Source organism: Amia ocellicauda, chromosome 5 (assembly GCF_036373705.1).
Source record: "Amia ocellicauda isolate fAmiCal2 chromosome 5, fAmiCal2.hap1, whole genome shotgun sequence".
Classification (NCBI taxonomy): domain Eukaryota; kingdom Metazoa; phylum Chordata; class Actinopteri; order Amiiformes; family Amiidae; genus Amia; species Amia ocellicauda.
In genome coordinates, this window is record NC_089854.1 from 41,691,037 (window position 1) to 41,704,152 (window position 13,116).

Consider the following 13,116-nt stretch of genomic DNA (forward strand, 5'->3'; position numbering starts at 1 on the left):
GGTCGCTTACGTCTAGCGCAGATTTCCGCGGCTCTGCGCTGCTCCACCAATGGGGTGGGTGGAATTCTGCAGATCTGCGCAGAACTGCGCACATCTGCGCTACAAGAACGCCATTGAAAAACTGGACGCGCTCATTCTCTTTCTTTCTAGAGGGGGAGACGAGCGCTTTCCTCCCCCGCGGCCGAGCGTGTGGTGAGAAATGGTCCGCTCTAGGGATAACACAGAGCCCAATGAGCCCGACGTGCTGTCAGTGTCACCATCAGCACCATCCAGTTACATCAACCCCGCTTTTCCCCCCCAAAAAAGAAAAAGAAAAAAAAAATCCTGCTCCAAATCAAAACCTACCACCCTCACAGATCTCCACAGACAGCCATGAAACAGGCTCTACTCGAACTGATGAGAATGAGCAGAATCTGCCGGATGGTACTTGCCACTTGTTTGGGATCTTTTATTCTGGTCATCTTTTATTTCCAAAGTATGTTCCATCCAGGTAGGATCTTGCCTTTGCTTTTCACCCTTCATGTCAGTTCCTTGATTGAAATGTCGATGTGTTATCCAACACGATGTGGGTAACGGGACGAAACAACGTCTTTTAGGTGTGAACGCTGTAGTTGTGTTGATTTATGAATATGAATCCAGAAGAAAACCAAACCCACGCCGGCTCTATTACAAGCACTCCACTGTACTTATGTTCTTGGAGGCTTCTGGCTGTTGTGCTGAGAGCAGGCATGGGCATTGTGATGGATGATGTTATGCTCGTAAGCATTGTCTGTGTTAGTTAGATCACGCATTGGATACATTTTGACGTCCGGTTTATGTTGTCTTGTCCTGTGTTGTGCTCTTTGTCTGGCATGGTAGGCTGTAGTTTGCACCATGAGGGAATGCGAGCTCGTTGTGTCTGGTGTGGATGGGCATGCTCGGTGTTGGAGAAGTATCCCATGTGTGTGTCGGAGAACTCAGCTTGAACCAGATGCACTATGCAGGACTCCCGGCTTCATTTCTTTTGTAGGATCGCCAGTAATCAGGTTCTCCCAGTGGGCTGCGGGCTGTGGGGAGCTAGAACTAGAACCTCTAGAACATTTAGAACAGAACCTTTAAAGGCACTTTTATCAAGGCTATTGTTTGAATTGATTTGACCTACAAAGCTGTCATTTTCACAAGGATGTTTGATTTTTTTTTCCCCCTCCCCTCTAAGGCTGATCTCGGTTATTTTATTAAGTGAGGAATGAGAGTTATTTATTTATGCTTCGGTTTAAATGTGAATATCGGGCTGCCTGTCTGTGGATATAATGATAAAAATGATAATATTCATACAAAATTATAATAAAGAATAAGTTACGAGAACAAGGCACAATCAAGCAAACTTCTTTGTTCATTTATTTGCATTTATTTATTATTTCTTTCGACAGTATTGCTTGATTTAGCATCATTCAACAAATACAGCAGTACACCGTAGCCTTAAGTGTTAACTTCACCACTTTCTTTACTCAGTAGGAAGGTTGGCTAAAATAAAAGATTCAAAGATACAAAGTTGTCTTTATTGGATTCGCTGACATCTTTATTTTAAAGCAAGGACGTGCGAGGTCTTTAGGCAATCAATGTATTGCAACTTCACTACTAAAACTGAAGCCTTTTCTTCGTGTTCTTTCCCTGGTAACAATTTCATTTCTATCTCATTTGGCATTTAAACCTGGACTACTTAAAATAAATCAAATAAATCACTGCTGTTCAAATCAGCCGAAACTGAATGTTATATTCTTAGTTGGAACTAAAACGCAATACCGGTAGCTACTGCACAGTTACAATCACGTGTCTTGAAGAAACTGTAATTTCCAAACCACCACTGAGTCATCAGCCGTTTCTTTTTTTAAAGTTTCTACTGTAGTTCACGCAATACCAGACACAGACACATGTATTTGATGTCGGACACATACAGCTTTAACCTGTTTAGTTCTGAACATAAAATATAAATACGAATTTTAGAAAACGTAAACAACCTCCTCCAAAACAAACAATAATAATAAGCAATGAATGAGAAAGACAAGGAAAAAAGGATACAAACTGTCAAGTGCAGCCAACAGAGGTCGAAGATGGACTTGGGTAGCTGGCAGCCTCTTTAAAATACCCCCCAAAAGTCCCGACACTCATTTGAGATATATCACATAATAACAACTGCACACACATGTACGTAAACAGTCGGATTATCGGATGTAGGCTATTGCGCAGCCTCCTGTTTGAGATACACAGCCCGTCATATTGCGATACACTATTGCGACTTTGATCATGTTTTCTTTTATGGGCTGTTATTGAGGAGGAAAATAGTAGACGAAAGCTATGCCAGGAATGATTTGTAAGCAATACAGTGTTTTATTATAATTGCAAAACACAAGGATGTAAGACGCGAGGAAGAGTTTAGAACCTGGAGACGTTAATATCAATTTAAGTGCAGGTCCGGTATGACGTATGCACATCTAAAAGCTTTTTCTCTGCCATAACCACAGGATTCAGAAATGATTGATTTAGTGTGTTTAATTTCACAACAAACAGTTGCCACTGCAGTTGTGAATTACATAATCCTTAAACGACTTTTTAATATTGGTGAGTTTCGAAATTCCCCTAAGAAACAATATAACCCATCCAAATGGCTCTAATATCTGACTACAAATGGCATTTATTATAGCAATTGCTACTTATTTTACTTTATTTTCTCAGAATTAAAACAAATATTTGATAACATTAGATTTTATGATGATTTCAGTTTATGCCATAGAATGGGAATGTTATGTGGCTCTGCATTGTCACACCTGATTGGCTGAAGTAATGAAAGCTATACCTATCTATTGTCCATATGTACACATTCATAGGAATAACTTCACCCTTTATTTTGTGGTAGGCATCCTATAGATAAACAGTTAATTATATCCTCAGTCTCACATTGCAAAACATCATTTGCTGAGCTTTCTCTCCTCCTGGTATTTGATAAACTGAAAATGCATGGATTTTTTTTTTTAAATTGACCAAATTGCACTTGGCCCATGAAACAAGCAATGTATTTGATGAATGGGCCAGAAGAACAGTAGACATCAATGTTTGGCTCTTGCTTGGGCTCCTGTCAATTGAAAAGGATTTTGTTTAAAATAATCTGTTAATAATCTTAAATTTACAGAAGCAGGGGGTATTGTGGTAGTAATACTGTATTTTATCCCAATTTAAAGTAAAGCTTAAACAAACAAAAAAGTACAATGTACACTGTAAACAAGTTTACTAAGTTTAAGAAACCATTGTGAAAACCAGAGGGTGCTTTTCATGGAATAGTTACTGATTCAAGCACTCCTACCTTTCTGTGTGATGTACCAGTGATAATTACTTTGCCATTTGAAAATAATACATTTCAGCAGCCAAGCAAAACGCAGGCAGAACATTATGTATGACAAATGTATATAAATGAAAACTTAATGTTTTCTATTTATATGATACATAGATGGGTTTGTGTAGGAGTAAAATGTGCATGCTTTGCAATGTGAAATTAGATCAGTATCTTTGCTTTTTTTTCTAGTAGATCTGTAATGTTTTCTGGTGCAGACATTATTTGTTGTGGTTTTATTTATAGCTCACTGAGATTTAATATCCTATTTACCAAAAATATATTTTATCTGACAGATAAGCATAAGCACTTTGTCCATACATCTATACTAATTAATATAATCAGGATGCTGTAAAAGTTTTGTTTACATGCAGTGTGGCTTGGAAGACAGTGAACCTTGAAAATGAAACAAAGACTTTTCGGTGCTTCAGATCGTAACTGTTGCAATGCCACAAACACTGTCACGCCTTCCGAATGAGGGGTGACAAAATGTTCTATCTCTGACTATTGTATAGGTTTTTACCAATTTAAACTTGCTTGAGTTCTGAGATGGGGACCCCATAAATAGTTCAGGATGACGGTGTTTCAACAGCAATATTTTGAAATCGTTTCTTGCACAGCTCCTGCCTTCATGTAGGAAAATTAAAAGACGAGTTTAAGGGACACTGGAATTTGTCATTCAAGACATCGGAGATCCACTTTTTGCTTAATGGTGTAAAAACTATTTGCATTCTGTTGTGCACAGGCAGAAGTTTGATTATTTTATGAAGAATGCAGCCAGTAAAAGAAGCACTGCATATATTGCTCTGAAAGGCAAATAATAAGACGGCTAGCTACTGCGTGACCTCGTACCAAAAGAGCTTCCTCACATTCTATAGAGTGCATGACACCCGCCTGTGTCGTGTGGATTTATACTGTGGGGAGTCACTGACTCACTGGGAACAGATCTGGGGTCAAATCCAACTGAACCCTTCAGTGGAAGCACATTATGTGCACGTTCTGGCTGGGGTTTAGGTTAGGATTAAGGTTAGGGTTAAAGATAGAGTTATTATTATGGTTAGCATTAAGTTCTGGGGTTAAGGCTAAGACTGGGGCTTTATGTCAGGTTTAGGGCCAACATTACAATTAGGTTTTATGGAAAAGACTAGATGTAGCATTAGGTTTCAGGCTGGGGTGAAATGTAGGGTTAAAGTTAAGGTAACTTCAAGAGAACTGTATTTAAGAGATCACAGGATAATGTATACTTAAATATAACTTCCTCCCCTATAGGAAGGTAGCTAACGTTATAATAACGATGGACACATGAATGTGATTTTCAATATTGTATGGCTTATTGAATAAATCTTTCCCCAAACATAGCTGTACCTGCAATTGAACACAATATCATTGTAATTGTAAATTCAACCGACAGTGCTGCTGTATGTGTAACTTAAATTTAAATTATTGTGGACCCCAGCATTGCTTTTGAACATCTGTGCAACCTCAGTTGATAAAATAAGGCTATGTGAGGATATTTTAATAATATGCACCAGATCTATTATAAAACCCTTTGAAAGCCAGCATTCAGTCTGATGTACATCTTGACAACATAGCATATTGTATACATGTCATTTTGTTCTAAGGAAATTCTTTCCAACCAGGAAACAAATAGAGACAACTTTACATGAATGTAGAGACTTGGTACGCAATTAATTGGATGACAATGGAATTTCCTTGAGAAACTCAAAATTCCACATGGCTGCTCTGTGAAAGCCAGAGCTGTTGGGTGTAACCATTACACTCTAGATTTTCCCTTGATGACTGTGATTACTTCATACCTTTGTCCTCTGGTTGCAAGGGAAGCCCTGCTGTTTCCAATTTTCCAGGGAATAGAAGGGAGTTTGAAGTTCCTTAATAGAGAAAACAAGCTAAGAGACAGCATTAACAAAGTATTGTTCCATGCTTTCCACCATTCTCTCACAAATGTTATCTTAATAGGAGGAATTAACTCAGGACATCCTGCATTCCTGTGGACTATATCTTTTGTTTCCTCTAACCGTGCATCTTAAATCCAGTATAAACCCCAAATGAATTGAAAAGGACTAAGATAAAAGAGCTCATACTACAGATACTTGCAGTGAGACTAAAAGAATGTTATAGGTTTTTAAAGGCACATCATTATAAAGTGAATATTGTCTATTTGTTAGGTCATGCAGCCCAGCAGATTTAATCATTTGGAAATGTTTTATTTTCCTTCCATTTGTGTTCAGTCTTCATGCACATAATTATAATCAGTATTATAAAAGTAGTGTCTGAAGATGTGCTGAAGCAATACAAGAAGTACTTCTCACAGTGTCCTTTCCTCCTTGGTCTGATGACATAAATTGAAAAACCCATAATGTTTTGGTGAACACCGAACGTACAGTGAAATGGATTTAACCATGAATGAACAGTAGGTTGAGAGAGGTGATTACTTTATGCCTGGATCATATCAAAAACACTGTCCCAACTGTCATTCAGAAGTAAATATAGTTTGCAAGGAAGTATGCATCAGATAAACTAGACTGTTGCAGATGAACTCTTTTAATGCTGTAGTCCATAAGCGTCTTGTGGCATTGCTGATCACTTTTGTCAAGACTGAACTGATTTTATTGCTGGTGGCATGTGAATTTATTTCCACGTCACTTCAAATTCAAGAAATACTTCCTTATGCTTAAATGCTAAACCAGTGGTGGAAACCATATTCTTTGCTGGCAGGGGCATGTCCTTCCCTCATGTAATACCCCACAAGCTTAAGCTCAGTGTATTCCCAAAAAATCTGCTTAATAGTATATGCTTTATTATTATTTTTAGCCTAGACAGCTAAAAACAGCTCTGACAAAAACCCTCAATGCTTTCCCAAGCCATTAACCTGTCAGTAAGGGCACTGCGAGTTGTGAACATAATTGATATGACAAAACAAGCCTGCGTTCCTGTTGCCGAAAGTGTTAATTGGTTTTAGCTGTAAAATCTTTCATCTGCTGCTTAACAAAAATGGAATGGAGTACAGCAAGAGAAAACGGAGGTGCTATTGAAGTCATGTGGAATGAGCATTTATTGTAACAGCACTTAACTTAATTTAGTAAGTTGAAATGAAGAATTGAAACCAGTGGGGTTATTTCCCCTCAGTAAATTGGAATTAAACAAACAAAGATTGTAACAAAGTAAAAAAGTTTGCAGAACAGTCTGGTTCTGTCTTGTGTGTAATATGTTATATTGTTTATAAATTGGTATGTTATCAGCAGTTTTCAGTTTTACCTATGGTGGCATTACACAGACTAGTCTAACTTGTACCTTCGATCATTTGGATTGAAGTGCTAAACCAGTGTGACCTTCCCTCGATTGGCTTTGAAGCACTAATCAAGGTGTGAAATGTGTAACTCAACATACATCTAAAGTTATGTTAAAGGACAGCTATAATAATCATTCATTTAATTTCACAACAGGTACATCTGTATTTAAAGCTGGTGGATTAAGCTTCCTTTATAAACATCCTGTGTGCCGATGTTCAAATTGCTTCATCGTGAAGGACATACTGATGCTTTATTACACTTGTGTTTATCTTCCTCTTAAATGCACCTACACGAATTGGTGTGTGACACCCAATGTAACCTCTCACAAGGCAGCTGTAAAAGGCAGGTTGGTAGAATGCACAGAAAAGTCAGTGACTGCATTGTAGACATTTTTGCAATAAAAGAGGGAAACAGTCAGTGGGTGATTGTTCAGAGAGTACGATGGCTTCATTAACCGTCTGAATGCTTACGAATTTGAAACCATAGGAGCAATAAGTTGTGGTTGTACTTAGATAGTGAGTCTCAATGCCATTATTTATACACACACTCTTCTCAGAATTAGCAGTGTTACCTCAGATGATATTTTGCAATTAGGAAGCTGTATTAAAACCTCGTCATATAGTGAGGTCAACAAAAAGCAAGGAAATATGTCAATACATTTCTGTATTTCATTTAGGGTGACTTTAACATGCTTTTGTGTGACAGCATCTTAGTGTCTCTGTATTTTAGTACTAGAATGCATTTCTATAATGTGAAGAGAGAACAGATTAATGAATTAGATTTATAATTATTGTGGGTTACCATCAGATTTTCTGTAAATGTGGAAGATGGATCATGTCTATGCATAGTGAAGTTTCTTAGTGACTATAGTACTGTTAGATGCTCTCCAGAATATCAGTGTGCATAGCTATGGCTTTTGTATACTTTGGATTAGTAGCAGTTAGCATGCTGTCTGATTCTGTTTTGAAATAATGCGATAGTTATGAAAATGTACTGTTAAGCCTTTTCAAAACTTTCTGATTGTCTCGAGTTTTAAAGGACTTTCCAGAAGAACTCTCTTTTTTAATTAAAAAAAGTACAATGTACAGAAGAATGATAGGCTTTATCTTAAAGGAAGAGAGGAATAAATATTTGAAGCTCTATCACTAATCCAAGGCTTACTGTAAAACCCCAGTGAAATTCAATTAAAGGCAGCAATACACACTTTTCACGTTTGATATGTGTCCAGATTTGCATTACTCAGATTAAACACACTCACATCTGTTTCATATTTGGGCCATTGTCAGATTGTGTGCGGTCTAGTTTGCATCGTTTGTGTGTAATTCGTTTAACAGGGAATTCCTGAGTCAACGATCTGGTTCTGAATGGGAGGCAATGGCAATGTATGTATTGTTAGTTATTGATTTGGTTTATGGGTTTGTTGTTTTCCACACCCCTAGTAATTACAGTGAGTGTTCACCACATGTGCACGTTATTTGCAGCATCTGGTGTAACTACAGCAGCAAGTACATTCAATGATTTTTTAATATAAGGAGAAAAACAATCTAACGCAATTAGCCTGCAAGGGCTTGAGATTTTGTTCTTACACTAACAGAGCTGGACATAATCACAGATCTTTTTTTTTTTTTTTAATGTTTTTGTTTTTGACATTGACAACATATATGTAATTCTCCATAAAAACTCTGCAGTTGACCCTTGGTGTTCATTTTAATTTCATTAATATTATTTACTTGGTATTGTAGTTGTATTAAATAATAATAAATCAAGGGGTATTTATTATGTGCTAAAAACTATAAAAAAAAAAGGAGATGCCAGTCACATAACAATATAAATGCAATTATAACACTAACATAAATTATCATGCAGTCTTCACCTCTGCTGACAGATTTTCTCTTTCCTGACAGTAGTGCGTCTCTCACGCTGGCCATCCACTTCCCCAGTGATGAAAGGCGCCAGATTTTACAATCGTTCAGATTTTATTGAACCCGCTTTTGAATACTCATTTGCAGCCCAGCTTTTGAGGAACTGCCCGAAAATGGCGATCCCCCAAAATCAGCCAATGTAGTAGAGAATGACTGCCAATGAAACTCACCCCATCGGAAGCCAGATCCCTGCCTGGGACTTGATCTGGATTCTCACAGAGAGGCCAGGGGCCACAGTACCTAGGGATTGTAAGTAGCGAGTCCTTTGGGTTGGAAGCTAAGCTCAGCCCGCTGAGCCACCACAGAGAGCCGCCCCTCTTTCCCCGGGTCGAGCTCGCCTTCATTAGCCTCTAATTGGTGCATTGGCCTCTAATTGGCACCCCCTGTCGGACAGCAGCTCAGCTGCTCCGTGCGTCTCTGATGTCTTACTGTGGGCGTGTCTGTGCAGAAGGCAGACAACGATGACGTCATGTGCTCAGAGGTTAGTGAGAGACTCGCACTGATGACATCAGCCCCGAGCTTTCCATGCATAAGAAAAACACTGTGGGTATTTTCATATAACATATAACATTTTAATTCAAACCCTTAGTATGTCTGCTTCATGGCAACTCCACTGAGCCCCATGTAGTTTGTGTGGGAAGGTAACAGTGATGGTATTGTGTGCGTTGTTTGAAAAGCGATTGTATCGGGCTACATAGATAACTCAATTAAATTTGATTCCATTCAATTCAAACCTTTATTTAACCAGATAAGGGCATTGAGGACAACATGTATCATGGCAAGTGTGCTCCTGGGTTGTTCTTTTGCCATTCAATTAGTTTTATAAATATAAACTTTAAATGTAATTTTTCTAACTTCATAAAAGTAAGCTGTTTTTAATGTGATTCCTGTTGGATCTTGCATTGTAGTTTTGTTTCCGTCTTGGCTAATAAAGAGTGTTTTCCCACGTTTGCATGTGGGTTTGTTCACATGGATTGACTGCATTGGGCTGTAAAGGCAGTGCTGGTTAAAGGGGTTTGAAGTCACGGGTGGGTGTCAGTGCTGTTCAGATTGCAGCTACAGACCTTATGATTCATCTTTCTGCTTTGTCACTGGGAATCTGCTATCAACAGGGCTATCCGCTATTTGCTAGTTGTTCACTGTAAATTCCTTGTGTTGGTCTGTGCAAATTCTCTGCTGTTAGCCTTAGGAAATTTGGAAGCATTCAAAATCAGTGCCTTTTAGGAAGTTTTTTAAATGGTCATAAATTGCACATTTTGGTATTTACATAAAAATAACATGGGGGTAACATAACAAGGTTCAGAAAGAATACTCAGCCTAGTAGTTTGAGGAAGAGTTTATTTTTTCTAAAATAAATACTGCAGGAAATAAAAGCACAATGGCAGGTAGGATAGCTTGTGTGTCTTTGCATTCCTGATACCCGCTTCTCCACAAATTCCTGAGCTTAAATCCAATAATTTGGATGTGTTTTCCCATCAGAGAGCAGGTCAACCTCAGATTTTGTGCAATCGCAAGGTTTAAGACACTCTCTCTCACGTCCTCTCAGCTGATTATTGACTGATTGGCCAGTCAGTCAGTTATCCATCTTTAGACGGGCAGTAAGGAATGTCTTCCCTTTAGTTGCACAGAGAGACTTGAGAGCAAAGGCAGAGAAAAGAGGGTTGTCTAAGCCTTTTTGCAAGCTGTTCTTCAGCAAAACTCTCCTCTCTCCGAAAATGAAAAGCCACCCAGCTCAACAGCTGCTGATACAACAAGCCTGACGAGCTCCGCCGACTCCAGGGGTGCAGCGTTGCATTACACTAGTCTGAGTATCGACAGCTGCAGACTCGCCTGGACTCAACAGTTTGAGTCCAGGAGGATGCCAGCTGAATTAGCATAAACTCCTGACAAATGACTTACCCCTTCTCCTTGTGTGTCTGCGGCAGGGCAGGGCCGTGCAGCCGCAGCATTGGGGGGGGACAGGCAAATCAGCTGCTGAACTGTTTCCACCTCAGGTCTTCACTCAGGCAGTCTGTATAAAACGCCCATGCAAACCGTAACACATTTCCTACACATGGTCAAGATACTGTATTTTGATAATCTTTTCCTTTGATTTTCAATTCTCAGGTGGAATACTGAAGAGGGAATTAGGACATTATTCACACATTTTATTGCAGCTCTGTTTTTTTCTGCTGTTCCTTTAGCTTCTTTTTAGATAGCATAGGTACCCAGAAAAAGGAGCATATATGCTTGTCTAACTGAGGATGAGGTTGTGGTGTGTGATGAAAAAAATACTTTTTATAGGCAGTGTTTTTGCTATTTTAAGTCTAATGCTAGGATAAGGTGTCGACCTGTTTGCAATGGAAGTTAGTCGTCAGTGTTTGTCTTAATTCATTAATGTGTTCTTGTTTCAGACACCTACTATGAGAGTGTTGCATTCAACGCGAGAGGGTTTTTCTGCCACAGAATATTTTAAAATTTAAAAAAAATAGGAGTGATGGGAGTGACATCATAGTTTTGCTTTGCTCACAGAGGTGACTTAATTCTCAGCAGCAGCTGAAGACTGAAAATCTCATGTGCTCTTCATTATACATTGAATTCAATGGCAAGGAGTTTGAGTGAGCACACACTGTTACATTCCCAGACATTTGTCCACAGCCACTCAGCACTCAAGAATTACAGCATATTAGAGGGGGGTGGAGGAGACTTTGCCCTAAATCCAGGGCAACGAACATGGAGCATTCCAACTGTTCTTAAAAATGACTCGGATATAAACAAATGAGTCTTCAGTACGTGCAAAGCTCCCTTGAATTTTTGCTGTTACATCAGATGTGAATAAGGGTTTCTATGGAAGTGCTTTGAAGCACATAATATGATACTCCAAAAAATATAAAAAAGGAAGACTACTGTTCCACCTTGAGAGGAGAATTCAAGTATAACCGAAATAATCATTTCAAGGAACAATTTCCTGGGCGAAGATTAAAAGCTCTTTGGTCCACAGAGACACAGAGACATTTTGTATGGACTTTCTATGAACTTCTTCTGAAAGTGAAACATTGTGCATCTATCTGGAGACAACAAAGGTTTGCATAAGATACATATAAATGGTTGTTTTTGATTCACTTAGACATTATTTATTAGGAGTTAGAAAATGTTGAGCACATTTGGCACCAGGGCAAAAAGCTTTTCAAATCATCTGACATGAAATTGTACTGAATCAGCACAGTTACATTAATATCCACCTGGTATACAGTGGGGGAAAAAAGTATTTGATCCCCTGCTGATTTTGTATGTTTGTCCACTGACAAAGAAATGATCAGTCTATAATTTTAATGGTAGGTGTATTTTAACAGTGAGAGACAGAATAACAACCAAAAAATCCAGAAAAACGCATTTCAAAAAAGTTATACATTGATTTGCATGTTAATGAGGGAAATAAGTATTTGACCCCTTCGACTTAGTACTTGGTGGCAAAACCCTTGTTGGCAATCACAGAGGTCAGACGTTTCTTGTAGTTGGCCACCAGGTTTGCACACATCTCAGGAGGGATTTTGTCCCACTCCTCTTTGCAGATCCTCTCAAAGTCATTAAGGTTTCGAGGCTGACGTTTGGCAACTCGAACCTTCAGCTCCCTCCACAGATTTTCTATGGGATTAAGGTCTGGAGGCTGGCTAGGCCACTCCAGGACCTTAATGTGCTTCTTCTTGAGCCACTCCTTTGTTGCCTTGGCTGTGTGTTTTGGGTTATTGTCATGCTGGAATACCCATCCACGACCCATTTTCAATGCCCTGGCTGAGGGAAGGAGGTTCTCACCCAAGATTTGACGGTACATGGCCCCGTCCATCGTCCCTTTGATGCGGTGCAGTTGTCCTGTCCCCTTAGCAGAAAAACACCCCCAAAGCATAATCTTTCCACCTCCATGTTTGACGGTGGGGATGGTGTTCTTGGGGTCATTCCTCCTCCTCCAAACACGGCGAGTTGAGTTGATGCCAAAGAGCTCGATTTTGGTCTCATCTGACCACAACACTTTCACCTAGTTCTCCTCTGAATCATTCAGATGTTGGCAAACTTCAGACGGGCCTGTACATGTGCTTTCTTGAGCAGGGGGGCCTTGCAGGCGCTGCAGGATTTCAATCCTTCACGGCGTAGTGTGTAACCAATTGTTTTCTTGGTGACTATGGTCCCATTTTGCCTTGAGATCATTAACAAGATCCTCCCGTGTAGTTCTGGGCTGATTCCTCACCGTTCTCATGATCATTGAAACTCCACAAGGTGAGATCTTGCATGGAGCCCCAGACCGAGGGAGACTGACAGTTATTTTGTGTTTCTTCCATTTGCGAATAATCGCACCAACTGTTGCCACCTTCTCACCAAGCTGCTTGGCGATGGTCTTGTAGCCCATTCCAGCCTTGTGTAGGTCTACAGTCTTGTCCCTGACATCCTTGGACAGCTCTTTGGTCTTGGCCATGGTGGAGAGTTTGGAATCTGATTGTTTGATTCCTTCTGTGGACAGGTGTCTCTTATACAGGTAACGAGCTGA

The 13,116-nt window shown here is 39.4% G+C and overlaps 1 protein-coding gene across 2 annotated transcripts in view; it reads left to right on the forward strand.

Moving 5' to 3' along the window:
- Positions 1-215: 215 nt before the first annotated feature.
- The window catches only part of chst11 (carbohydrate (chondroitin 4) sulfotransferase 11), a 104,142-nt gene continuing 91,241 nt past the window's right edge, over positions 216-13,116 (forward strand). Inside the window, exon 1 of one of the 2 annotated variants that reach the window (XM_066705251.1) lies at positions 216-475. In XM_066705251.1, coding sequence (XP_066561348.1) covers positions 373-475 — 103 coding nt within the window. In that variant the 5' untranslated portion in view covers positions 216-372. Of the gene's footprint in view, positions 491-13,116 lie in introns of both variants that reach the window. The other variant, XM_066705250.1, reaches the window with a different exon arrangement.